Source organism: Eubalaena glacialis, chromosome 5, assembly GCF_028564815.1.
Source record: "Eubalaena glacialis isolate mEubGla1 chromosome 5, mEubGla1.1.hap2.+ XY, whole genome shotgun sequence".
NCBI lineage: Eukaryota > Metazoa > Chordata > Mammalia > Artiodactyla > Balaenidae > Eubalaena > Eubalaena glacialis.
The window spans coordinates 1,878,868-1,906,017 of NC_083720.1; the positions used below are offsets into that span (position 1 = coordinate 1,878,868).

Genomic DNA, 27,150 nt, shown 5'->3' on the forward strand with positions numbered 1-27,150 from the left:
CGCCCGAGACACTCCGGCGCCTGGGGCCTCGCAGCTCACCAGCCGGGGACCGGCAGCGGGGAGGGGCGGGCTCCGGTCTCGGCCCGTTCCGCAGAGCCCAGGGCCACTGTGGGTCTGTGCGCAGACCGCCGGCAACGGCAGGGGGGCCCGTGGGTGTTTTGAAGTCGCGTTTGCTACACACTGAGCAAAGAACAACGCAACGGACGCTCAACAGCTTTCTTTAAAAAGTCAGTGTTCGTTACCTTTGAACTTGCCGCCACTCCCCCGCCCTGACATCCCCCAGGATGAAATGGTGGTGGGAGGGACAGTGGAGAGGCCGTGTGTGTGCACCTGAGAAGCCCCTCTGGGTGTGCCCGCCGGCCTGCGCCTGTCCCACCTGCGCGGCCCCTGGGTCGTGCAGGCCCCGCGCCTCGTTGGCGAGGGCAGGCTGGTCGGAAAGAACAGCCTCGGCCACCGCTCGCCATGCTCGCGCCCCTTGAGGGGCAGGCTGCTTGCTGACGGGCCCTGTGCGGTTTTGCAGCGACCCCGACTGTGAAGGGCATCGCTGCGAGAACGGCGTCTATGACCCGCAGCAGGACGACGGGGACGAGACTGCGGACGAGGACAGCTGCTCCGAGCACAGCTCCAGCACCTCCACCTCCACCAACCAGAAGGAGGGCAAGTACTGTGACTGCTGCTACTGTGAGTTCTTCGGGCACGGCGGGGTAAGTGCCTTGGCCTCTCCTCTGCCGGAGGGCCTCCTCGGGGGAGGGGCAGGTGCCGGAGAGCGCACTTAAGTGCGTAAAATTAGTGTTTCGCGATGGATGTTTGTAAATTGCGTGTTTAAATTAGAATTGTAAAATGTGCAAACTCCTTTGCAAGAATAATGTACCAGGTTGAATTCAGGGTATGGTTACACTGTGTGTAAAGCGTTATTTGCGAGCATAATTAAAATCAAGATACGGTCTAAAACAGTGGTTCCGCTTCTCGGTTGTAGTTGTCGTGAAGAAATAATGACACGTATTTGCCCAAAGTTAGTTTTGAGTATTTCATCTCTGCATTTTGCATTTGATTGTGATTTTTAAGACAGTTGATGAGACAGGACCTACCAACTGCCGGGCGTGGGAGTCGCTGAGCCCGCACGACGGGCAGCCTGTACAGGCGGGCTCCTCTTGCTTGACCGCACGGTACCGTGAGGCGCAGCCACGCTGTGTGGTGCCCCAGGACAGTCATTTCATCCGTGCAAGCGGCGTCAGCCGTGGTGTCTGGGGGTGGGCGGCGGGAAGAGCAGGGCCTGGGAGTTGTTCCTTTTCCGCTTTAGTCCTCTGCGCGTTTCCTAAACTCATGCAGGTGTTTTTAGTAGTCAGTGAGCAGTCTTTTCGGCACTGAAAAGGAAACCGGCGAGGGGATGAAAAAGTACTATAAACACATCTATTGGCGTGAGAAGATAGTCACACCCTATTACATAAAAAGCAGATCAATTACAGCATGTATAATAGTTTCTTTTTTAGTTTAAAAATAACCATTTGTGTACATAGTTGTAAATCCTCTGCCAGATTTTTTTGTGAATATGTAAAGCTTGACGGGTCAGTGCCAAAATACTACCTTTGAAAGGTAATTGGTGATGAAAGGTTTTTCTCCTTCTCGCCATTTGTTTCTTTTATTTAGTTACTTTTCCTGATGAACGTGTGTTACTTGAGCAATAAAAATTTCACTTTTAACGCTATGGTCTGAAATTTGGTATATTCAAAATCATTAAAACTTGCGTTTCGTCATGTTTTCGTTTGTCTTAGCCTCCAGCTGCACCAACAAGTAGAAATTATGCAGAAATGAGGGAAAAGCTTCGTTTACGGCTGACCAAGAGGAAAGAAGAGCAACCTAAGAAAACGGATCAGCTCTCAGAAAGGGAGAGCGTGGTTGACCATCGAAGGGTGGAAGACTTGCTCCAGTTTATAAACAGCTCGGAGACCAAACCCGTGAGCAGCACCCGGGCCGCCAAGCGTGCACGGCATAAGCAGAGAAAGGTAAACAGAAGGTCTGCACCAGGCGGCCTCCCAGGGGGGCCTCTGAGCTCGGGGCTGGGCGACAGGCTCCCAGTGTTGCTTCAGGAGCCCCTGACGGCCCCTGCCAGCCTGAACTGGACGCTGCTTCAAGACCCAGGTTGTACTTTCAGGCCGTGGAGCCCCCTCCTGTGCCAGGGGTTTGTTAATGGCTCTAAAACAGGCCTCTGGTTCTTGTGCTGGCCAGCGTCACGGCTGCAGCAGCCCCTCCGCCTCTTGTCTGTCGAAGGAACTTCTTTCCCAGGAAAGCAGAGGAAGCAGCCCTGGCTGTCGAGGGCGGGGCGCTGTGGGCTTCTGGAGACTGGGGCTGAAGAAGCGCCTTTGACCTGAGGCTGGTACAGGGCCCCGGGCGGCCCCGCTGACAGAGGAGGATCAGGCGGTACCGCTCCAAGGAGGGCCTGCACGTGGCAGTGATGTCGAGAGTCAGGCGGCCCCCTCACCGTTAGGGCGGGGGCCGCCACAAAAGCAAGTAGCTGCCGAGACTGGCCAGGCTGGCCCAGTGGTGAGCTGCGGCCGGACCTGAGCGCGGTCTCAACGTGTGAGCGTGACGCGCAGAAGAAATTGTATCCGTTACTTCCTGCGACGTTGAAAGTGATGGGAACAGCATCTCCTCTAGGGTTTCCTCCCCACCGCCAGTTCTTTTGGAGGTTCTTCCCGGTTTCAGCCCCCTGAAGGTGTCAGGCTCCACGAGCCCGCCTCAGCAGGCAGGTGTGGGCTGTGCCCAGAGGGGACTCGTCAGGGCCACAGGGTTCTGACCGTAGGATGGGTTGCTTTGGGAGGACGTGAGGCCCCTGTGAAGGAGGAGACATGCCCACAGTGGACCCAGGGTCGGGCCACTTGTCGTGTGGTGTTGCTTCCAACTTAGTTGCCGTGACTCTTAAGGTAGCTGTGATCGAACTGAGTGGATTCACTGCCGCTGTTGTACCCACCCCCGGTCCCGAGATAGGTCTGGATTGGCCACAGGTCTAATTAGGGGGCTTGGAGGGAGCGGCCTGCTTCTGCCCCAGACCTGGTGTGGGGAGAAGGTGTGTTCTCCACCCAGGGGTGTTTCAGCGCCCGGGGTCCCAGGTGGTCCGAGGCCCTGGGGACTCGCCACTGGGCTTCGTCGGAAGCCTCTGGACTGGCTCAGGTGCTTTCAGGGCTGCCCCCACCCGGACTCCTATCCTCTGTCCTTGCAGGCGGCCTGGATCCAGACCATGCTGCAGGCGCATCCCAGGTCGTCCTTGGCGCCCGCTCACACCCTTCGTGCTCTCTGCCGAGCACCTCGTTTGCAGAGGGACCCACAAAGCTGCCTTGTCCCTGGTTGGCCGGCCGGTTGTTGAAATGAAGGCAGCACACACCGGGGTTGGATTCACTGTAGATTCTGTCCTGTGGCAGGTCGGGCCTGCAGACTGGAGGTCCTGGAGTGCCTGCAGGGGCCACTGCGGGAGACGCTGCGGGAGTTTGTCTGTCAGGTGCTGCCTCCAGCAAAGCTTTCCTTTAGCAGATGGAGCAAGAACTTTAAATCATCTGCATGAATTGTCCAGTTACAGTTTTTTGAAACCTGTCATTGAATTTTTAACCTAATTTTATGTTTAAGTTATTTAGAAAACAAGCAAGTTGTCTCTTAAAAATATTGCCTTCTGAAACATCATGAAAAATATTTAAATTCGGAAGGACCTTTACATTTTCCCACACAAAATGTTTTTTTCAAAGACTCTTACGAGACCGAGCCTTACTGGAGCCCAGTGGTGGAGGAGCCGTTCTCCTTACTCTTCCTGGGTGTTTGTTTGTTTCCTTTTTTTTAGTATTTATTTATTTATTTGGCTGCCCCAGGTCTTAGTTGCGGCGCACGGGATCTAGTTCCCTGACTGCGGATCAAACTCCGGCCCCCTGCATTGGGAGCGCGGAGTCTTAACCACTGGACCGCCAGGGAAGTCCCTCGTTTGTTTTCTAATCGGAAGGAATCTTTTCCATTTATGCTCCTGGAATGTGTGTCACTAAAAAAATACAATCTTCGCTTGAGTTGAAAATTAATTTCCTGCCAGTTGGACAGCAGAAATAACCATTGTCTCTTTGCCACGTCATGTTGAACATTGTAGGAAGTCATTTGCTCTATCACACTAGTGAAAATATATTGGGAATTTTACCGGCTAGGGTGGGAAAAAGAAATTTCGAGCTTTTCAGTACACATTTTCTTGAATGTTGCTTTGCCCCACATGAAGGCATCAGCAGCATTCCCCACCTGGAAAGGTTCTGGCGGCACCGGTGCGGCTGTGTAACTGCTGCCTTGTGATCAGTCTCGTTCTTGTCCGGTTTATCCCCCACCCGCCGCGCACAGACGGGAGAGCCCACGCGGGGCAGGAGCACAGCAGCTGCTCTGACCTTGCCCTCTGTGCCCAGGGCTAGGGCAAAGGCTCTAAGGAATTTTTTGTTGACTACCACCCCCTGCTTTGATGGAGGTGTGTTTTAAGCTTTTGACCTATTACAACCCCTTTCAGGGTTTCTATTCTTATCACACGATTCAGCTTTTATCTCATTTTTGTGCGTGTGTCTTACTTTTTCGAGCACTTACTGTTGTCCTAAGTTGCCTTTTCCTTTCACATCGGCAGCTGGAGGAGAAAGCACGCCTTGAAGCAGAGGCCCGGGCCCGGGAGCACCTGCACCTCCGAGAGGAGGAGCGGCGGCGGGAGGAGGAGGAGGAGGAGCGGCTCAAAGAGGAACTTCAGCGGCTCCAGGAGCTTCAGAAGCTGAGAGCCGTGAAAAAGAAGAAGAAGGAGAGGCCAAGTAAAGACTGTCCCAAGTTGGACATGCTTGCTAGGAGTTTCCAGGCAGCCACGGAGTCCGCGCCCAACTCTGACAACATCCACAACGGCTCGCTGGAGCCGACCGAAGACCCAGAAACCTCATCTCGCTCCCCCTCCAGACACATGGACCACAGAGAGACGGGGCCGGGGCCGGGGGCCGACGGGGACACCACCGAGCCCGCGGCCTCCAGAGACTCCAAGCTCCTTCTGGCCAAAGGGGTCAACGGGAAGCAGCAGGAGCCGCTGTCCTTCCTCCTGGACATGATGCATCACCACAAAGAAGGAAGCAGCAAGCAGAAGCTGAAGCAGACCAGTAAAGCGGGCAGTGAGCCGGCGAGGAAGCCCTTGGAGCCCCCCAGAGCCTCAGAGGCCCAGCCCCGGCCCCGGCCCCAGGCTGAGTCAAAGGCCAGAGTGCTTGACCTCACGCCCCTGGCGGACCACAGGAGGGAGGAGAGGAAGGTCAACAGCAACAACAACAACAGAAAGCAGCTGAACCACGTCCGGGAGGAGAAGCCGAGCCCGGGCCCCGCGGAGCCCGCCGCGCCCAGCGAGCACCCGCAGGGCGGCAAGCCGGCGCCAGCAGACTCTCCACAGCCCAAGGGCAAGAGCAAGAAAAGCAAGAAGAAGAAGGGAGACAGAGGCAGCAGTTCAATCGGTAAATGCAGAGCGGAAAGGGGCCTGTGTCTGGCTGGGGCATCTCGGGACGAGGAGGGCACTGGGTCGGGTGCCTCTCAGGGTCCATCCCTCATGGAGGTGGATGCTGCCGTCTTGTGTCGTGGCTTCGTGCTTTGTGTGGCCTCTTCGCCAACAATGAGGGACACGTAGGCATTGTTGTTATATTTGGTTACCTTGAAGTAATTTTAGACTTCCCCCACACTGCAGGAAAGAGTACGAAGGATTCCCACATACTCCCATCCAGCTCAGCATGTCACCACACTTGCTTTGTCCTGTCTCTCCCTCTTGGTTACTTTTCTGAACCAAATGAGAGTGCTTTCAGACATGGTGCCCTTTTACCCTGAAATACTGCTGTGTGTATTTCCTCAAAACAAGAGACCAGGTACAGCAAGATACAGATGGGGGGGGGGGCACGATGTAGTTGTTGATTTTAACAACTAAACGAAACAAAATGGGTACAGTCGGAAACAAAGGAAGCCGGCTGCATTTCCCAGGAGTCCCCGTGGCTGTACTAAATGTGCCGCACCAGGTCCTCTGGGGGGAAGAGACCTACCAACCCTCAGGCTAGAGAAGGAACCCTGAACAGACACCGAGGGCAGGTGCGCCGGCCGGTCTCCCACCGCGGTGGGAGCAGGCAATTCTGAAACCACCCCGTGTGCCCCCCCAGGACCGCAAGGAAGGAGACACACTGTGGACCGCGGGGAGGGGGCTGCAGGGAGTGCAGTGTAGTTGTTAAAATCAAGAAATTAACACTGACACAAGACTGTTACCTAGCTGTAGGCTTATTCATGTTTCTCCGTTCATCCCTTTAATGTCCTAGGAAACAAAGTTGTTTTCTCCTGACACAGGATCCAACCCAGGGTCACACGTCATATCTCTTTAATTTCCTTTAATGGGTCAGTTCCTCACTTTCTCACAACCTGACATCTCTAGAGAGTGTGACCCATCCATTTTTCAGAGTAAATGACTATCTAGAGTAATTTCAGTTTGGTGCCGTTTCTTCACAGCCGGGTTCAGATTACGCAGCGTTGGCGGCAGCGCCTTGGGGGTGATGGGTCTGTGTTGGTGGGTGCCCTGCCGTCAGGAGGCACGCTGCCCGGTGGTGGTAACTCTCCTCCTGGGCCGTGGTGCGTGTGGTCGGGCCGTCCCTCCTCTGCCAGGCTGACACCTGACCTGTGCTCACCCGGAGTGTCTCATGGGGAGACGAGTCCCTTATGCCGTATCAGACATCCGTCCACTACTTGTAGCATCCGTCGCCGACAGTTACTGCCCGGGGGGATTATTACTGTGCTGTTTGCCTACATCATGGTGACTCTTCTGATGTTACTCCTTCTCCATTTCTGACTCAGCGTTCTACAGGAAGAGCGCTCCTTCCCCGTGTGTTTTTCGTTTACTTCACTGCTTACATAAGGGCGGGTTCGTGGATTCTTTCTTTACGCTCCAGGTTACAGTCCTTTACAGTCCTAACACTGTTCATTTCGATGCCCCCAGATTCAGTCGGTGGGGGCCCCCTCCGCGTGGCCCCTGCACCCCGCTGTGCTTTGAGCACTTCTGTGCACAGTTAGATGTCCCGGCTCTGAGACCCAGACCTGGGTGCTGCTGGTGTGTGGTTGACAGGGCCTAGGAGGGGGAGCGTGTGTGTGTACGCGGGCACGTGTGCGCTCCTCGTGCCCCCCCCCACCCCAACATCTGTGTCTTTCGGTATCTAACCTCTGCGGTAAAAACCACCCGTTCACCCTGATAACTGCAGTCCGGCTCCGGTGCCACTGCGCTCCCTGCAGCCCCCTCCCCGCGGACCACAGTGTGTCTCCTTCCTTGCGGTCCTGGGGGGGCACACGGGGTGGTTTCAGAATTGCCTCCTCCCACCGCGGTGGGAGACGGGCCGGCGCACCTGCCCTCGGTGTCTGTTCAGGGTTCCTTTCTCTAGCCTGAGGGTTGGTAGGTCTCTTCCCCCCAGAGGACCTAGTGTGGCACATTTAGTACAGCCATGGGGACTCCTAGGAAATGCAGCCGGCTTCCTTTGTTTCTGATTGTATCTATTTTGTTTTGTTTCCCCTCCTTAATCCTGATTTCTTTTTCCCTCTCCCATTCCTACTTAGTTTCTTATTTGCTTTTCTGTTTTTTACACAAAAGGTTGGCATATTAGAGATGCCTTTCCCCGTGGCTTTTTCCCCACATCCTGTATTCCGAAGGCCCTCCATGTGCGTCCGCAGCTCTTCCTTGTGGTTTCAGGTGCTGAGTGGGCTCCGCTGGACACTGCCCCGCTCTCGGGGTTTGTAATGACACACAGCGGGGCGGAGCGCAGGTGCTCTGCGTCGGTGTTTCTGCGGGAGTGCTGGGTCAGAGGTCAGTGCAGACAGGGCTTGTTGATGTGGCCTGGTCCTCTGAACCCTGCATTGCACTCCCACCCCGTTGAGCCCCTGTTTGGCCACAGCCTCACCAAGAGAGTGTGTTGTCAGGCTTTGTAACTTGAGCCCATCTGTTAGGTGCACTTATTCCTGTAGTTTTCATATGCATTTTTCTCTAATTACAGTGAGGTCATATTTTTAAGGGCTGTTTCTATATCTCTTCTGTGAATTTTCTTTTCATATCTTTTTCTCATTTTTAATTGGGTTTTTGGTCTTTTCCTTCCATTTTTTAAGAGTTCTTTATGAATTGGGGATATTAGCCTTTTAACTGCATTGCATGCTACAGATATTCCCCCAGCTTGTTGTCTTTGACTATGTTTACAGTGCTTTTTAGCCGTGCACAATTTTTCTTTTTTACTTTACATAGTCAGTTCATTGATTTTTTATTGCCTCTCTGGATTTTAAATAATTGTTAGATATAATTGTTTGTACTAACACGAAGGTTAAGGAGGAATGTGCCCAACTTTTTTTCTAGTATTAGCGTGGTTTCACTTTTTTCACTTAGCTCCCTGATACATTTATTTGGAGTTTATTCTTTTGTATCGTGTGATGCATGAATCCAGCTTTATCTTTTACAAATAGTTAACCGGTTGTCCCAACACCAGTTATAAAAAAGCTCATCTTGCTCCAGTGACTCAGGATGCCACCGTGTGCTACACCGTGTGTCCTCAGGTCTGTTCTGGAATTCCTCTTCTTTTCCTCTGTGTTCATTCACACGCCATTATTGCATTGAGTTAGCTACTTTAGAGGTTCTGTACATTTTAATGACTTACAGGGCTCTTCTCTCCTCATAGCCTTTTTCAGTGTTTTCCTGGCTATTCTTTCATGTTTGTATTCCCATAAGAACTTTGATATCAGTGTGCCTAGCTCCCTTAAAAAAAAAAAAACAACAAAAAAAAAAACCTTGTTGGTATCTTTATTGGTATTGCATTAAATTTATAAGATAATTTAGTGAGAATTGGTGTCTATGGTGTTGTTCGTCCTTCCCAAGAACAAGGGGAGTTTTTCCATTTGTTCAAGTCTACTTTATGTCTTTTAGGAATGTTTTAAATTTTCTCTAATAGGTTTTTCACATTTCTTATTGAGCTTATTCCTAAGTATTTAATCTTCCTTGCTTTTAATTTTAACGGGGTGTTTTCTACAATCATACCTTCTAACTCTGTCCGTCCGGTGCAGTAGCCAGTCACATGTCACCCCTGAGCACCGAAGTGTGGAAGGTGCAAATTGAGGGGGTTGTGAGTGTAAAAACATAACCAGATTTTGAAAACCTAGTATGAAAAAAAAAGGAATGTAAAATAACTCAGTATATATATATATATATATTTTTTTTGTGGGGGGGGTGTGCTGCACTGGGTCTTCGTTGCTGCGTGGGCTTTCTCTAGTTCAGGCGAGCGGGGGCTACTCTTCGTTGCAGTGCGCGGACTTCTCATTGCGGTGGCTTCTCTTGTTGCGGAGCACGGGCTCTAGGCATGCGGGCTTCAGTAGTTACAGCGCACAGGCTCAGTAGTTGTGGCACACAGGCTTAGTTGCTCCATGGCATGTGGGATCTTCCTGGACCAGGGATCGAACCCGAGTCCCCTGCATTGGATTCCTTTTTTTTTTTTTTTTTTAATATCTTTATTGGAGTATAATTGCTTTACAATGCTGTGTTAGTTTCTGCTGTACAACACAGTGAATCAGCTATACGTATCCATATATCCCCTCCCTATCCCACCCCTCTACGTCATCACCAAGCATCAAGCTGATCTCCCTGTGCTATGCAGCAGCTTCCCACTAGCTGTTTTACATTTCGTAGTGTATATATGTCAGTGCTACTCTCTCACTTCATCCCAGCTTCCCCCCGCCCCACCGTGTCCTCAAGTCCGTTCTCTACGTCTGCATCTTTATTGTTGCCCTGCCCCCTAGGTTCATCAGTACCGTTCTTTTTAGATTCCATATATGTGCGTTAGTATACGGTATTTGTTTTTCTCTTTCTGACTTACTTCACTCTGTATGACAGACTCTAGGTCCATCCACCTCATTACAAATAATTCAGTTTCGTTCCTTTTTATGGCTAATGTTCCATTGTATATGTGTGCCACATCTTCTTTATCCATTCATCTGTCAGTGGACATATAGGTTGCTTCCATGTCCTGGTTATTATAACTAGTGCTGCAATGAACATTGTGGTACATGTGTCTTTTTGAATTATGGTTTTCTCTGGGTATATGCCCAGTAGTGGGACTGGACTGCTGGGTTGTGTGGTAGTTCTATTTTTAGTTTTTTTAAGGAACCTCCATACTGTTCTCCATAGTGGCTGTATCAATTTACATTCCCACCTACAGTGCGGGAGGGCTCCCTTTTCTCCACACCCTCTCCAGCATTTACTGTTTGTAGATTTTTTGATGATGACCATTCTGACCGGTGTGAGGTGGTACCTCATTGTGGTTTTGATTTGCATTTCTCTAATGATTAGTGACGTTGACCATCTCTTCATGTGTTTGTTGGCCATCTGTATGTCTACTTTGGAGAAATGTCTGTTTAGGTCTTCCGTGGCAGGTAGATTCTTAACCATTGCGCCACCAGGGAAGTCCCAGTATAATTTTTTACATTGATTACATATTGAAATGATAATATTTTGGACATGTTTAATTAAATAAAGTATATATTACTAAAATTAATTTCACTTGTTTCTAATTTTTTCAATGTGGCTACTACAAAATCTTAAATTATGTATGTGGCTCATGTTGTATTTCTATTGGATAGTGCTCCTCTAACTGGTCATTTGTGTATATGACAGCTATTGCTTTCTGTATGTTAACTTTATATCTCCTACCTTAGCAGATTATTTCATTGTTTGAGTCTTACTGTTGATTCTCTGGGGTTTTCCAGGTACTCTATTATCTATTTGCAAATAGAGAAAGCTTTACTTCTCCTTTTCCAATTCTTATGCTTCTTGTTTTCTCTTGTTTAATTGCATCATTCTTGAACTTAATGGAAACATCTGGTGTTTCTACATTAAGATTCTGGCTTTAGGGTAAGGTTTATATATTTTATCATGTTAAGAAAATATCCAACAATTCCTATTTTTCTTGAGTATTTTATCAGGAATGAGTGTTGAATTTTTTGTCAAAGGTTTTCTAGTATCTACGGAGATTAAACATAATTTTTCTTCTTAGACCTGTTATACTTCATAAAGAATTAGGAAGCTTTTTTTGTTTGTTTTTCATTTTCAGTATTCTAGAGCAATTCACCTTCCATTGGGACTATTTAGGCTTTAATGATTTGATAGGAATCTTCTGTGCAGCCCCCGGGCCCAGTGCTTTTTTGTGGGGTAGTTTCCTGTATTCTCTCTGTCCTCTATGGTAATTGGTCTATTTAAGTATTTCTTTCTTCACTGAGGTTAATTTTGCTAAACTGTATTTCCGTAGTAAATTATCTTTTCAGCCAGTTTTCCAGCTTATTTACATAGATGTCTGCAAAGTACATACTTTTAAAAAAATTTCTTTCAGTGGTTATTTTCCTCTTGTCATTTCTTATTTTGTATGTTTGTGCTTTCTTTCTCCCTATTCTATTTGCCTCAGTTAGTTAAAGTTAATAGTTTATCTATATAATATTTTCAAAAGCCAGGCTCTTGATTTATCAGTTAGGTATACTGTTGTTTTTTTCTCTGCCTCATAAATTTCTACTTTTATCTTTTTTTCCTGTGCTTCCTTTTGTTTTATTTCATTGTTCTTTCTAACTTTTTGATTTGGGAATTGAGTTCATTTCTTTTCATTCCTTCATTTTTACTGATCAAAGTATTTAGTACCTTGAATTTTCTCTGATCATTCCTTTGAGTATATCCCACAGTGTATGATAATGTTTCCGTTTGGTTTCTTTTTTAGAAATTCAGTAATTTCCATGTGGTTTTCTTTTCCCCTTTCACCCAATAGTTTAATAAGTGGCTTTTAGGTTTCCAGGTGGGAGAGCCTTGTTGATGTTAATAATTTCTAGGTTTTGTACACTGTGATCCGAGAGTATTGTTTGTAATATTTCTGCTTCATGAAACTTACTGGTATTTTCTTTGTGACTAGTTTTTGTGACTGCTCTGTGTTCACTTGAGATACAAGTGTATTTTCTCTGTTATCATGGTTTTAAACTAAATGTATATTTATATCCATGATATATCTTTGAGTTAGGTTTAGGTTTAGGTCTTCTGTATCCTTACTTGTTTTTTGTCCTCCTGACATATATTCTGTTATTTATTATTGAGTTTCTGTGTTTTCTTGCATTTCCTGTAGTTTTGCTTTATAAAGGTGGTTTCTTTGTTACTTGGTACATATTCCTAACTAATTTCTTATATTGAATTGTGGTTTTTATTGTTTAAAAATGTCCTTTTGGTTGTGTTTCACACTTTTGGCTTGAATTCTTTGTCTAAGATGGTGATTGCTACCCCTTCTCTCTGTTTCTGTTTGCCTGGTGGGGCACCTTTGTCCTCATCCCTTCATTTCTGGCCTATCTGAGTCACTTGGTTTTAGGTCATTCCCTTGCATACAGCCGAGACACCTCAGTCCTGCTGTGTGAGCCACATTGACAGTCTTATCTACAGGTGAGGTGAGCCCGTTTCCATGTATTGATAGGACAACCCTGACATCATTTTGTAATTGTTAGTTTTTTAATACGTACATATAATATGTGTGTGTGTGTGTGTGTGTGTGTGTATATATTTTTTTTTTTTTTTTTTTGGTGGCCGCACTGGGTCTTAGTTGTGGCCTGTGGGCTCCTTAGTTGTGGCGTGAGCACTCTTAGTTGCGGCATGCATGCGGGATCTAGTTCCCTGACCAGGGATCAAACCCGGGCCCCCTGCATTGGGAACGTGGAATCTTAGCCACTGTGCCACCAGGGAAGTCCTCTATTTTATATTTTATATTCGCTGATTCTCTCTCTGTGTGAGATGTTTGCCTTTCTTTCTATATATTCTTGGTGTTTAGGAACGTTTGTGACTTTGTACCGGTGCTGCCCCTGCACTTATACCTCTAGTGCCCCATCCCTGCTCCAATTGGGGGCCTGTGGCACCACTTAACTGCCTGGGGGACAGCCGTGCGCTGACCCTGTTTTCTCTACTCTGCCCTCTTTTGCTGTCCTTTCTCTTCCCATTTTTCAGCTGCATTTGTTTCTGCTTTGTCAGAGTGCATAGTATTTGTAGGTTTGCACGTGAATACATTAGGTGCCCGTGTTGGTCCTTGTGTAGAGGTGTTCCCAGGCACATGTCCTCAAGTAGGGGTCGGGCACAGAGTCCTCCAAGCTCTGGCGAAGCAAACTGTTTCCTGCGGTCTGAACAGTGAACAGACAGCCTGGCGGGTGTGAAACTCCTCAGGTCGCTCTCTCTTGCCAGCCTGCGGTCTGAACAGTGAACAGACAGCCTGGCGGGTGTGAAACTCCTCAGGTCGCTCTCTCTTGCCAGCCTGCGGTCTGAACAGTGAACAGACAGCCTGGCGGGTGTGAAACTCCTCAGGTCGCTCTCTCTTGCCAGCCTGCGGTCTGAACAGTGAACAGACAGCCTGGCGGGTGTGAAACTCCTCAGGTCGCTCTCTCTTGCCAGCCTGCGGTCTGAACAGTGAACAGACAGCCTGGCGGGTGTGAAACTCCTCAGGTCGCTCTCTCTTGCCAGCCTGCGGTCTGAACAGTGAACAGACAGCCTGGCGGGTGTGAAACTCTTCAGGTCGCTCTCTCTTGCCAGCCTGCGGTCTGAACAGTGAACAGACAGCCTGGCGGGTGTGAAACTCTTCAGGTCACTCTCTCTTGCCAGCCTGGTTCATAAGTTTTGTTGTGAAAAATGTCTGATGCTGAATCTGGTTATAGTTCGTCCCATTTTTTTCTTATGCCAAGACTTTCAATACCGGTGATCAGTTCTAATTAGAAGAGTATTAGAAATCACTTTATAATGAGAGCGCTCCCAGCAGGCGTGTCTGCTCTGTGTTTGCTTCTGTGGTTGAAGCAACTCCTCTTCTAGAACTTCTTTATGGAATAACTTGAGTTCGGCCTTTCTAAGACTTTACCTTCCTTACATCTGTAAACACTCCTGGCCCACCTTGCCTTTCCTCGTGCATCACTGCTTCCTTGACCAGGGTCAGCCAGTGGGCCTCCGGGAGATGCCTGTGGTAGGTGTGCAGCGGAGGCCCGATGAACGGTCTCAGTGGCTGGGAAGGAGCGTGTTGTGAGGGTGACTCGTGCGGGCTGGCGGCCTGGACCAGGGAGCCCGGGTGGGGGCTGGGGTGGCAGCCCAGAAGCAGCAGCAGTGGGATGGAGACAGGCGTCTGCAACTGTTGACGAGGAACGTGCCCAGCATGGTGACAGGGGCGACAGGTGGGACATGAGTGTGAGGAGGGGGGTGGGGGGGGAGGATCATTTCTAGATCACTGTCAGAAAGGGAGCGGCTGCAGCAGATCACAACGGCTGCGGCTTTGCCCGCGTTGGGGATCAGCTGCCTGAAGGGTGGATGTACAGAGGAGGTGGCTTTATGGACGAGCCGCTCATGAAGGAGGTCTGGGGCGGGGGTGGTTTGGTGGTGTTGGTATCCAGGTGTGGCTGAAACCACAGGGATACAGCGGCGGGGGGCGGAGTCGAGGAAGACCCAGGCCGCTGCGAGCTGTCTGTGCGGGAGGGGCCGTGGTCGTGCATGGGGGCGTGCGGGGGCTCCTCGGTGGCCGCGGCGTTGCCGTGAGCTGGCGGATGTGAAGGCACTCCGCATGGCGCTGGGAGTCTTCAGCAGTGTTAGCTGCTGGTATGCAGGTAAACCGCACCTTCATTACGCTGCTGTGCACATGCCCAGTGATGGGAGGAAAGGGGGTCCTTTACTGAAGATTCCGAAAAATTGTCCCATGCTAAGGTGGGGACAGGGAATGGAGACTGGCTTTAACAGAGCACTGTCGGTGGTCTGCACTCGTCCGTGGGTGGAGCCGGGTGCTGTGCGTACACCGCCGGCGCCCCCCAGCACCCAGGTGTGCACGGATGGAGCCTCTGAGCGCCTGGCAGGTACCAAACAGGGTGGGCAGAGCAGAAGAGGGAATTAAAACCCTCAGAGGCGCCGAGGCTCCCTCATCAGTCGTCTCCCTGCTGTAGCCTATTTTCAAAGAGGGTTGTTCAACTGCAAAATGAAATATAGCCTTGCGTTTGGTAGGGACAACCGGAAAAGCTTTTTGATGAAGTCTCTGGATGTTGCTTGGATAAACTGAATGCCTAGAAGAGCCGTCTTCCTCCAGAGGCTGACATCTGGGTCCTGGGTACAGACACGTCCGCGGCGTCTCTTGACAGCCGTGCCCCTGCTCCCCCCACCCCCACGCCCTCCCTCCAGCGGGGCCTTGGGGCAGACAGCCTCTGTCTTCTCAAGGGCTCTCCCGGTGGCGGCAGCAGGTATGTCTCTTCTCCCGGACCGGAAGCAGTGGTTCCTTCACTCAGCACAGGAGTTCGCTAATTCCAGGTGACCTGGATGTTCCCAAGTGCATGAGAGAGGTCTGCCCACCTGTGGCCATTTGCAAAATCTCATTTTTCTTTTTTAATTTTTTAAAAAATTTTATTAGACAAGTTCTCACTTTTTTTTTTTTTTTTTTTTTTTGGCCGCACCCCACGGCACATGGGATCTTAGTTCCCCGAGCAGGGATGGAACCCACGTCCCCTGCATTGGAAGCACGGAGTCTTAACCACTGGACCGCCTGGGAAGTCCCATACAAAATCTCATTTTAGAAAAGATTTTTAGTTTGTGAACTTGTTGAAATTAAGTAAAACCAAATGCTTTGCTCTGTCCCGCTAAGATGGCCTGCTGTTTAGTTGACTTGCCTCTTTTCTTTCATCTTACAGATGATGTCTTTCTGCCTAAAGATATCGACCTAGACAGTGTGGACATGGACGAGACAGAGAGGGAAGTGGAATATTTCAAAAGGTAATTGTTAGGAGTGTGGTCCGAAAAAAGGATGGTTTCGTGGTTCCCATGCATGACCCTCCCACATAGCACGGCCGCTTGTCTTGGACAGAAGTTGTGTCAGCTAGCCAAGCAGCCCGGCTCCTTTGTAGCATTCTAGCACGTGAAGGCCTGCCATGCACATCCCACCCACACCCCGAGCACACACGCACTAGCCTTCTCGCCCACACTCCCACACTTCACTCACTTCCCCCTTCCCGTGTGTGTAAAGCCTGGTTTATGGCAGCGTATCTCAGAGTGATCCTGGACCAGCAGCATCGCCTAGGAACTTGGAACCCAACATCCGTGTTCTCACAAGCCTCCCAGCTGATCTTTGTATGTGCTGGCATTAGAACACAGTGATATGGCATGCTTTTAAGGAGGAAAGTAACATTTTGGATAATTTATTCAGGTTTCCTGATACGCAGACTTTATCAGTACATGTTTAATAATATTTGTCGTAATATGTTCAATAATATCTACTACGTGACTCATGGCAAGAAAATTTTTCTTTAAAGTGCCTTGTTCTTTCTTTGGAAGTACTTTAATCTTTTTGTTTCAGAAAGCACGCACACATATACACAGACACTCACAAGAGCAGTTTGCAGTACAAAAAGTCATTAATTCATATCTGAAGTATTGTAAAATTCTAAATGTTTCTTAAAATTATATATATTTATAATGTGTGTGTGTGTGTATTTTTAAATCTTAGCAGATGGTACAGCATTTGCTAAAGTTAAGCGTTCATAGTAAAAACCCTTAACTAGGATGAGAAGGGCCTCTCCTAAACATGGTGAAGGGAATCCATAAAATCAGTAAATGTTATATACATCATGGTGAAACATTACAAGCCATTCCTTGAGATTAAAAAAATAATAACAGTGATGCCCCTTATCACAACTTCTATTTCTAAAGAAATAAAAAGAAACAAAGGGATAAGGATTCGAATGAAGAAGTGGAATTGTCATTCTCAGATGATATGAATGTGTTTGTACAAAGTCCAAAAGAATCTGTAGCTGGCAGGTACCAGCTTGAATTGTTTTTTTAAATTGATTGCTTGATTGATTTGGCTGCGTTGGGTCTTAGTTGCGGCCTGCGGGATCTTTGTTGTGGCGAGTGGGCTCTTCATTGTGGAGCGCGGGCTTCTCTCTAGTTGTGGTATGTGGGGGCTCAGTAGTTGTGGCATGTGGGCTTAGTTGCCCCGCGGCATGTAGGATCTTAGCTCCCCAGCCAGGGATTGAACCCGCGTCTCCTGCATTGGAAGGTGGATTCTTAACCACTGGACCACCAAGGAAGTCCCCAATTTTTTTTTTTTTAATATTTATTTATTTACTTATTGACTTATTTATTTATTTATTTGGCTGTGTCGGGTCTTAGTTGCGGCACGCAGGATCTTCGTTGTGGCATGCAGGATCTGTCGTTGCAGCGTGCAGGCTCTCTAGTTGTGGCACGCAGGCTCAGTAGTTGTCGCACACGGTCTGTCTAGTTGTGGTGCATAGGCTCTAGAGCGCGTGGGCTTAGTTGCCCCGCGGCATGTGGGATCTAGCTCCCCAACCAGGGATCAAACCCGCATCCCCTGCATTGGAAGGAGGATTCTTAACCCCTGGACCACCAGGGAGGTCCCTAAATTACTTGAATTATTAACACAGTTTGCCCTGAAGCTGGATTCTGGGGAGCAGGGGATAGAATAGGGGCATTTCTTGGATGTAGGCAAAGCTTTGGAGGAATATTTTCCCAAGGTAGACCTGCAGGATTCAGGTCATGCATGACCTTATAAATCATGCATGACCTTATAAACAAAGATTATCAAACACCCAAGACCTAGGAACAACAATAAAAATCTAGAAATGAAAAATAGAATTATTAAAGTCAAGACCTCAATAGATAAGATAGCTGATAAACAGATTGGACACTGCTGAAGAGGGAATTAATGAACTGGAAGATATATCTGGAAAATGTACCCAGAATGCACCAAGATACAAGGAAAATAGAAAATGTGAAAGAGGGCTGAAGAGACACAGAGGAGTGGCTAAGTCTGACATACACCTAACGGAAGCCCCTCTGAGAGAGAATGGAGACCACAGAAAAGCAGGGTTTAAAGAGATACGATGCCTGAGGATTTTGCAGAACTAATGGGAAATTTGAATCTACAAATTCAAAAGCACAACATATACCAGTAGGATAAACAAACAAAAATCCATTTCTAGACATAGCATATGAAACCAGAGACCATGGAGTGATATTTATTTTACAGTGTTGAAAGAAGATTGTCAGTCTATAATTATGTATCCCACAAAACTGTTCTTTCCCATAATAAAGAAAAACTGTAGGAGCTTGCTACAAAGAGACCTGTTTTAAAAGGAAACATCTAAAATTAAACTTTAAGAAAAAGGAAATTGGGAATTCCCTGGTGGTCCGGTCCAGTGGTTAGGATTCCATGCTTCCACTGCAGGAGGCATGGGTTTGATCCCTGGTCGGGGAATTAAGATCTTGCAAGCTGCGCAGCGTGGCCCAAGAAAAAAAAAAAGAAGAAAGAAAAGAAAAAGGAAATTGATCTCAGAAGATCACTCTAACATACACAGGAAGGAATGAAAAACAGCCTGATAAATCTAGGTAAATGTCTAACTGACATTATGTTTGAAAGAACCCCAGTACTGAACAGCAGTAGTATGTCAGTTAGGTGTGAAATAATCAGAGCTGAGTATCCTGAAATCCTTCTGTTGTTCAGGTAGTTAACATTCAGACTTTAAGCTAAATGGGCAGGCCACAATTTCAAGAGCAAGCATTAAAAGAATAGAAATAGGGTGTATAAATTGCTAATCAGTAGAAGGAAAAAAAATCAAAACAAAAAGAGAAAAAAAAATAAATGTAGAGAAAGTACAATAAACAAATTTTAAAAAGATGATAGACACAAGTCCAGTTGTGTCAGTAACCATGATAGGCAGTAAGCAGACAAAAGTAGTTTGTCAGGTTGTGTTAAATTTTTTAAATATACACACACACACACACACGTATATATTACTGTTTACAAGAACATAACTAAACTATAATGAAAAGAAAGGTGGAAATAAAGAGAAAGGAAAAAGGAAACTGTTAACAGTTGTTACTCTCAGACGAAGTATATTTTAACACAAGGGATAGATGAAGTTTGCTAGATAATGATAAAATGTTCAATTTGTCAGGAAGAAATAGGAATTTTAAACACAAGTACTTAATGAAATAGCCTCAAGATACAAAAAGCAATTTGGGCTTCACACAGAATCAAACAAATCCACCATCCTGGTGGGAGATCTCAGACCATTTCTCTGCGTCCTGATTGGCTTGAGCAGCCGCAGCCCCCCTGTGAAGGTGTGGAAGATCAACACAGCTTGATTGGCAAGCTTAGTCTAATGGATGTAGGTGAAACCCTGCATCCAAGAAACAGAGAGCTGAGTTCTTACACACACGGGGACATCCACAGAAACGGGATATGTGCTGGGCCACAGAAAGCAAGGTTCAAACATGTCAAAGAAGGATGTATAATTTGTGTTCTCTGACCACAGCGTGTTGAAGTTGCGTGTTTACAATAGGTACATTTTAAGTCCCTAAATACTTGGATATCTGGAATTATGTAAGTTTAAATAACTCATGGGTCAAGTACGAAACCACAGTGGACATTTAAAAATATATAGAACTAAAAGATAAGGAAAATATTGCATGTGAAAACCTGTGGAATGCAGAAAAGGTTTTGCTCATGGGTGTGGAGAAAAGGGACCCCTCCTACACTGTTGGTGGGAATGTAAATTGGTACAGCAACTATGGAGAGCAGTATGGAGGTTCCTCAAAAAACTAAAAATAGAACTACCATATGACCCAGCAATCCCACTGCTGGGCATATATCTGGAAAAAACTATAATTCAAAAAGATACATGCACCCTTATGTTTGTAATGGCACTGTTTACAATAGCCAAGACATGGAAACAACAGATGACAGATGAATGGATAAAGAAGATACACGATGGAATATTACTCAGCCATAAAACAGAACGAAATAATGCCATTTGCATCAACATGGATGCAACTGGAGATTATCATACTAAGTCAAGTAAGTCAGACAGAGAAAGACAAATACCGTATGATATCACTTATATGTGGAATCTAAAATATGACACAAATGAACTTATCTACGAAACAGAAACAGACTCACAGACATAGAGCACAGACTTGTGGTTGCCAAGGGGGAGAGGAGGGAGGGGAGGGATGGAGTGGGAGTTTGGGGTTAGCAGATGTAAGCTATTATATAGAGAATGGATAAACAACTAAGGTCCTACTGTAGAACACAGGGAACTATATTCAATACCCTATGATAAACCACAATGGAAAAGAATTACATATATATATACACACACACACACATATACATATGTATATAAAACTGAGTCACTTTGCTGTACAGCAGAAATTAACACCACATTATAAATCAACTGTACTTCAAGAAAATTAAAAAAAAAAGAAAAGGTTTGCCTTTGGGAGCACTTCCACTGAAGCCTGAAATGCTGGAGTTAAGTATTAAAAACCTGAAAATTAATGAGTTTAGGATTTAATTTGAGAAATTAGGAAAACAGCAATAGAATAAACTCAAAGAAAGTGAAACAAAGGAGATAATACAAAGAGCAATAATGAAATAGGAAACAAAGAAAAGATCATCAAAGCCAAAATTTGATTCTTTGAGAACATTAAATAAATAAACCTTTGAGAGACTAGTCAAGAAAAGTAGAAAAAAGACACCCAAAATAGCATAATTAGATGGAAGAAGAAATAGAACGTTGATAATTATCAAAGTTGGATGGTGGCTCTGTTCATTTTACCATTCTCTGCTTTTGGGTGTGTTTGAAATTCTCTGTAATATAAAGGGTTTCTTTGATTTTGTGAGTATGTAAGTGAAAAGGAGGACATAACTCCAGAGACGGGGAGCAACTTTACAACAATTAACTTTAAAACTTAAATAAGACACAAAATTAACCCAATAGAAAAATAGCATGAATGGTCCAGTAACTGTTAGAGTAAAGCAGCAGTTCTAAGTCTTCCCAGTGAGAAAACTACATTCTGACAGTTTCACAGAGAGTTGTCCAAGACTTTCGAAGAAAGATTATTCGGTCTTGTAGATTCTACCAGAGAATTGAAATGAGACAGCGCAGGAGCGTGCTCCCCACTTTGTTTTATGAGAGAAGTAAAATGTTGATACCAAAATCTGCCAAAAACAATACCAGAAAAAAATGGGAAATGACACGTTTGTTTCTCTCATGAATATTAGATGCAAAAATCATCACGAAAATATTCACATGCTAAATCCAACAGTGTACAGTAGTTTCAAAGAGCAGCATGTTACCAAACCGGCTTACCCCAGGATCGAATGCAAGGAGTTTCTGGTGTGAGGAAATCCGCAGTGTTGTCTGGCACATTAACATGGTAAAGAAGAGCCACGTGATCATTTCAGTGAGTTCAGAAAAAAACCTTTGCTAAAATCTTAGCACCCATTTATAACTAATTTTTTTAAAATAGTAAGCAATAGAAGAAAATATCTTTAACCTTAAAAAAGGAATTTACCGAAAGAAGAGAAAAGAAAGCTACATGAAACGTTTTCCAAAATGGGAAAGATGTGGAAGCACGTGCAAAAAAAAGCCGCCCTCTTATTTCCTCATCTGGTCAACCCTAAACCGTGGTTCCTGGCGAGCACTGTAAGACAGACAAGAAATTAAAGGCATAAGGCATGGAAAGGAGGAAGTAAAATTTCATTTGACAGATGATCTAATTGTCTACGTAGGAAATTACGGAAGAAAACATAGGACAGTTTAGCAAGAGCCTGGCTGTAGGATAAGTGTACAGAAGTTATTTATTTTTCTCTACACCATCAATAATTCAAAAATGTAGTTTACGTGAAGACAGCATTTATCACAGCAGCAAGATCTGTGCAGTATCCATGAATCTGGTAGGAGTTGCACAAGACTCGTGCACAGAAGGCGATGAGACTTCACAGAAGAGCATTGAAGGACCCGGGTCACACAGGTTCTTCGTGTTCATTCGTAGAAGAATTAGTGCCTTTGAGCTCAGTGAATTTTAACAAAGTGAGCACATCCAGGTAACCACCACCCGGCCAAGGTGTGCATTATCAGCACCCAGAAGCCTACTTCATATGTCCCCAGTCATTACCAGCACCCCCAAAGTAAAGATGATCTTTCACCATACATTAGTTTTGCATATTTTTGAACTTCATATAAATGGAACTACACAGCAAAAAAAAAAAAAAAATTAGTACCTTTAAGCTCTCCAGCTTCCGCGAGTTTATCTGTGGATTTAAAACCCAAGAAGGGTTTTGTGGAACTTAACACAGTGTTTCTAAAACTTGTTGGTTTGGACACATTGTGATACAGTCAAAGGAGAAGTGTTATAGCAACAAAAAGGAACAAACCAGAGCAATCCGCAACACAGATGCATGTTAAAAGTGAATGTTACAAACTGAATGTTAAAAGAGACAGAATGCTCAAGAATGTACGCGATATCCGATTTATATAAACTTAAAATTAGGCAAAACTAAAGTACATTGTTTAATATGCCTACTATTAAGTCCAGCAGCTCTACTGCTGGGGGCTGCCCAAAAGCCCAAGAGAAAGCAGAGTGGATGCCTGCACAACGACTTGTTCCTGAATGTTCCTAGAAGTCTTATTTGTAGCCCAAAACTGGGGTCAACCCAGAGGTCCACACAGATGAGCAGATAAACAAAACAGTGCCCTGTCCATCCAGCGGATGCTACTCAGCACTGAAAACCTGCTGCTGCGGCACATGGACAGCCCTCAGAGGCGGCGTGCTTAGTGCAAGAAGCCGGACACAGAATGCGTGCGGAGGTTCCACTGACGCGAAATCCCAGAACACACAGGTTCATCTGTGGTGACAGACCAAGAGGTCGCTGTTTGCCTGGGGCCAGAGCGGCAAGGAGACTTCGGGTTTCGTGGAAACGTTCTGTGTCTTGGTTGAGGTGATGGTTTCCCAGACGTATATGTTTGTCAGCACTGTGAGTGCTACACTGACTGCAATTTGCTGGACATAAATTATACCTAAATAAAGTATGTTTTTGGAAGTGAGGTATGTTGTTCAGGGATGCGTACGTAGGCGTTAAGACTTTAAAGAAAGACACGGAAGTGATCAACGTAAAAAGCCAGAATGGTGATTACTTCTGAGGAGAGGAAGCACCAGGCAGGTGCTTGACTCACCCCCAGCTTGACTCTGGTGATCCACGGTATTTGCTTTATAATGATTCTTTATGTTATACATTTGTTTTATTCACCCTGCTATATATGTGTTACATTGACCCAAAAAAGAAAAAAATTGTAAAGGATCGCTAATATCCTCCTAGAAGAACAGGAAGAATAAGGAAGGCTCCTTTTCCTACCCATTGTAAAGACTTGGAAAGTCCTGGTTATTAAAATATGGTGACATCGGTGCCCAGAAACAGGCCTGTACGAACACTGAGCTTTGGTGTATGACAAAAGATGGGTTGGCTGATCACTGTGGGAATGAAGGCGTGTTCATAAATGGAGCTGTGCAAGTGTGTTATCCCTGCATCACACCACACTCAGGGTCAACTTCAGATGGGTTATGATTTTAAGTGTCATATGCAAACCTTTTAATTTCGAGCATAGGGAAAGATTTCTTAGACACACCAACCATAAAATAAAAGATTGATAAATTAAGCTACATTAAAATCAACAATTTGCTTTAAAGAAAGTGAGAAAACAGTATTTGCAGCACATCACAAAGGATTAGTATCAAGATGTGTAAACATTACAGACCATTAAGGAAAGACAGACCTGTTGACAAGTGGGCAAATGAAACAGTCGATGTCACAGAAAACCTGTGACCAGTTAACCGCGGGGGCCTCAGCCCGACTGGCACTGGGGAGCAGCTGGGCCCGACCCCCTCCGCGGGCGAGGAGCAGCAGGTCAGGTCAGACCACCTTGGAGAAGAGCTTGGCGGCTCTTGTAAAGTTGCAACGGCCAAGTTGTGCATCCCACATACTCCAGCAAACAGTCCCACCGCGCCTGTGGCCTCGCGGAGGAATCACATGAACGTACTGTTGAATGAAAGGAGCAACATGAAAACATACAGTACGGTTCTGTTACTCTGTGTTTAGAAATCAACATGAGGGACTTCCCTGGCGGTCCAGTGGGTAAAGAATCCACCTTCCAATGCAGGGGACGCAGATTCGATCCCTGGTCGGGGAACTGAGATCCCACATGCCGCGGGGCAGCTAAGCCCCTGTGGCACGTGCCACAACTACTGAGCTTGCACGCCTCAACTAGAGAGCCCCTGCGGTGCAACTACAGAGCCCACGTGCCCTGGAACCCGTGCGCCACAACAAAAGATTGCGTGCCTCAACGAAGATCCTGCGTGCCACAACAAAGACCTGACACAGCCTTCATTCATTCATTCGTTCATTCATTCATTAAATGTTAAAAAAAGAAATCATCACGAGCCACCGTCGAGTTGTGAAACTACAAAGAACCATGAGGATTGCTGGTTACAGAGGCTGGGACGGTGGCTCCCTGCTTGGGAGGGCACAGCATGGCGCCCAGGGTTGGCAGTGTTGGGTTTCTTGACCTGGGGGGTGGGTACCCAGGCTTTTGCGTTATAGTTACCTGTACTCGCGTGTTGTGTACACGTGTATGTACGTATGCGTGACCCAGTCCACAGTTGGCAGTATGGAGGCCTGATGGGAGGTGGTGTCCAGAGTGGAGCCAGGGTGTTGGGGGGACGCAGAGCAGGTCGCCTGGGCCCCGTGGAGACCTTGCTTGGTTCGGGCTGCAGCTCTTCTCTGAGCGGCTTGGAGCAGGGCCGTGGTTGGTGCTTCCGAGCATTCTGGCTGCGGCGTGAAGGGTGGGGACACACATGTGCTGATGCAGAGACAGTGGAGGGAGGAGGTGGAAGCTTCCAGAAGGTTTAAAAGGTAACACCAGTAGGACTTGGGGTTGGCCAGCTGTGTCCAGGGAAAGAGAGTTTGGATGCTGGGAGACGGTGCAGCCCTTCGCCGAGGGGCAGGTGGCCGGGGGCTTCGTCTACCTGGACACAGCCCTCCAGGCACACAGCACCGACGACTGGTGCAGCGATTTAACCACAGCTGAAGCAAAAACACTTCATTTCACCTGCTGGACGAGTGACAACAATACCATTTTCTAGTTTAATTCAAATTCCTGCTACCCACGTTAGTGCTGGAAGGGTGAGAACTTCAGAAATTAGGCAAAAGTAAAGGCTTTTGAAAGAAAATGTTCTTTCCTTCATTTAATACGGAACTCGGCCATCATTGCCTGGGGAGCAGGGGGCAGCACGCAGGTGGTGCTCCAGAGCCGGACCGCGAGGCTGCACTGGCCTTGGAGGCCTGCGGGCATTCCTGCGCACTCAACCTGCCCCTGCGGGCATTCCTGCGCACTCGACCTGCCCCTGAGGGCGGGGGCGGGGGCGAGGGGGGGGGCGGGCAGTGTTGTAACTGTGTCTCATACAAATTCTTGTTTCACATCACACTCACTGTGACCTCGTGGATAAATGAGGGCAGGCTGGTGGCCGTGGGCAGAGCCTGGCTGGGACGGGCAGCTTCCTGAAGAACGAGAGAAAAGGACACAAAGCCCCAGAGATGTCCAGGGTGCTGGCCAGTGTCCTGAAGGTGGGACCCTGTTCCTCCGGCAGCAAGGCGTGGGGAGACGGTGGACGCCAGCGGGGTCCCGCACACTGAACCCCGGAGGGTGCTGGGCTTCGCCGGCTGCATCCCGGGTGTGGGCCTCTTCCTCCCGTGACCGTTGGCTTCCTTTCTTCGCAGGTTCTGTTTGGATTCCGCTAGGCAGACCCGACAGAGACTGTCCATCAACTGGTCCAATTTCAGCTTGAAAAAAGCCACCTTTGCTGCCCACTGAACAAGGACCGCCCGGAGAGGGACGCGCGGGCGGTGGGCCGGGCCTGGAGCTGCCGTGCCTGCCCCGGGCTGTGCGGGTGGGCCGCCGCACCCGAGCCCCCTCCCGACCGAGAACTTGCTGCTCGACCCGCATTGTTAGCTCGTGTGCGTGTAGTCTGTGAGTGAGCCGCCTTGACCGTAGCTCTGCCGTCGGATCGGAACAGTAGCTCTGCCACCTTCTCCACCGCCGCGGCCTCGGAGGCCTGGGCCGCGGCCGGACGGGTTCGCATCCCCACGTGGCCCGTTGCCTCTGTGTCTCGCCCTGTCCCGCCATCTGTCCTGCCGGGGTGCCGCTGCGCTCAGCGCTCTGTGCCCTGCGTCCCACCCGAGGCGGCCGCGCAGGGCAGGGCTCTCCGTTCTCCTCCACGGTCTACTGTTTAAGAGTGTACACGTCGCGCTGTCCGTGTCTGATCCCCCTGACTTGTAGCCAGCTTGTGTAAGATCCCTTGCAGAATGAGAAAGTTCAAAAACAAAACACCACCCAGTACTCACACCGTCAAGTCTGTTAGAGTGTTCGGCTGTATTAACACGGAGGCCTGCCTGGCTACTTTTTTAACATATTGTTAAGTAATATTAAAATCATGTCTTTCTTTTTGAAAGATGGAATACATTAGTACAGCAGGAGGCCTCGTCTGGTTGCTTTGTGATGGGCTGCGGCAGGGAGGGGGCGGGCGAGCTGATGGCTGTGCCCCCGAGGGGACCCCGGGCCCCGGCCCTGGAGCACCTCTAGGGTCGCCGGTGGCGGCGGCAGCTCTCGATTCCTGGTGCCCTCACCATCCTCCATCCAGCAGGTCACCCGGGCCTTCGCATGCCCAGGACAGAGCCCAGCCAGGGACTCAGCGCTGTCGGTGGTCTACAGTGGTAAGTGCCAAGAGGACAGCAGGGGTGTGGAGAAGGGGCTGGGGGGGCCCAGCAGAGGGGAGTGGGGAGTGGGCTGGACTTCCATATGGCCTTGTAGGCAGGTGCCCCCACCCAGTCTCGGGGGTGGGGGGAGGGTGATCTCTAACACAGCAGTGAAGAACTACAAATATTTAATTGGGTATAAGCTGGCAACAGTGTGCTAATAGTATTTAAAGTGAACGAAAGGAATCCCAGTGTGGTCCCTTTCTTCTGAGCTCTGTCATCAGTCTGCAGAAAGCTGGCGTGGAGCTGCCGCCTGGCTGCAGCCTAGCTTCCACTCACCCCCTAGGACACTCCATAGCTCCCACTGGTCCCAGCCTCTTGGTAAAGCTGCTTCTGTGCACACACAAGGATGTGGCTTGTCCCTGAGTGAAGGGGGAGCGGCGAGGAGAGGAGTGGTCTTCTGTGTGGAAACCGTACCCAGCCTGGCTCTTAGCCTGAGAGAGGG

At 47.8% G+C, this 27,150-nt stretch overlaps 1 protein-coding gene across 3 annotated transcripts in view; it reads left to right on the forward strand.

Moving 5' to 3' along the window:
* Positions 1–26,408, forward strand: part of LOC133092538 (protein FAM193A-like) — a 171,055-nt gene extending 144,647 nt beyond the window's left edge. For 2 of the 3 annotated variants that reach the window (XM_061191884.1, XM_061191885.1), the window contains exons 17-21: positions 521–704; positions 1,773–2,003; positions 4,631–5,480; positions 15,727–15,808; positions 25,671–26,408. In XM_061191884.1, the coding sequence (XP_061047867.1) occupies positions 521–704; positions 1,773–2,003; positions 4,631–5,480; positions 15,727–15,808; positions 25,671–25,764 (1,441 nt within the window). In that variant the 3' untranslated portion in view covers positions 25,765–26,408. Of the gene's footprint in view, positions 1–520; positions 705–1,772; positions 2,004–4,630; positions 5,481–15,726; positions 15,809–25,409; positions 25,641–25,670 lie in introns of those variants that run through there. The other variant, XM_061191883.1, reaches the window with a different exon arrangement.
* Positions 26,409–27,150: the final 742 nt, after the last annotated feature.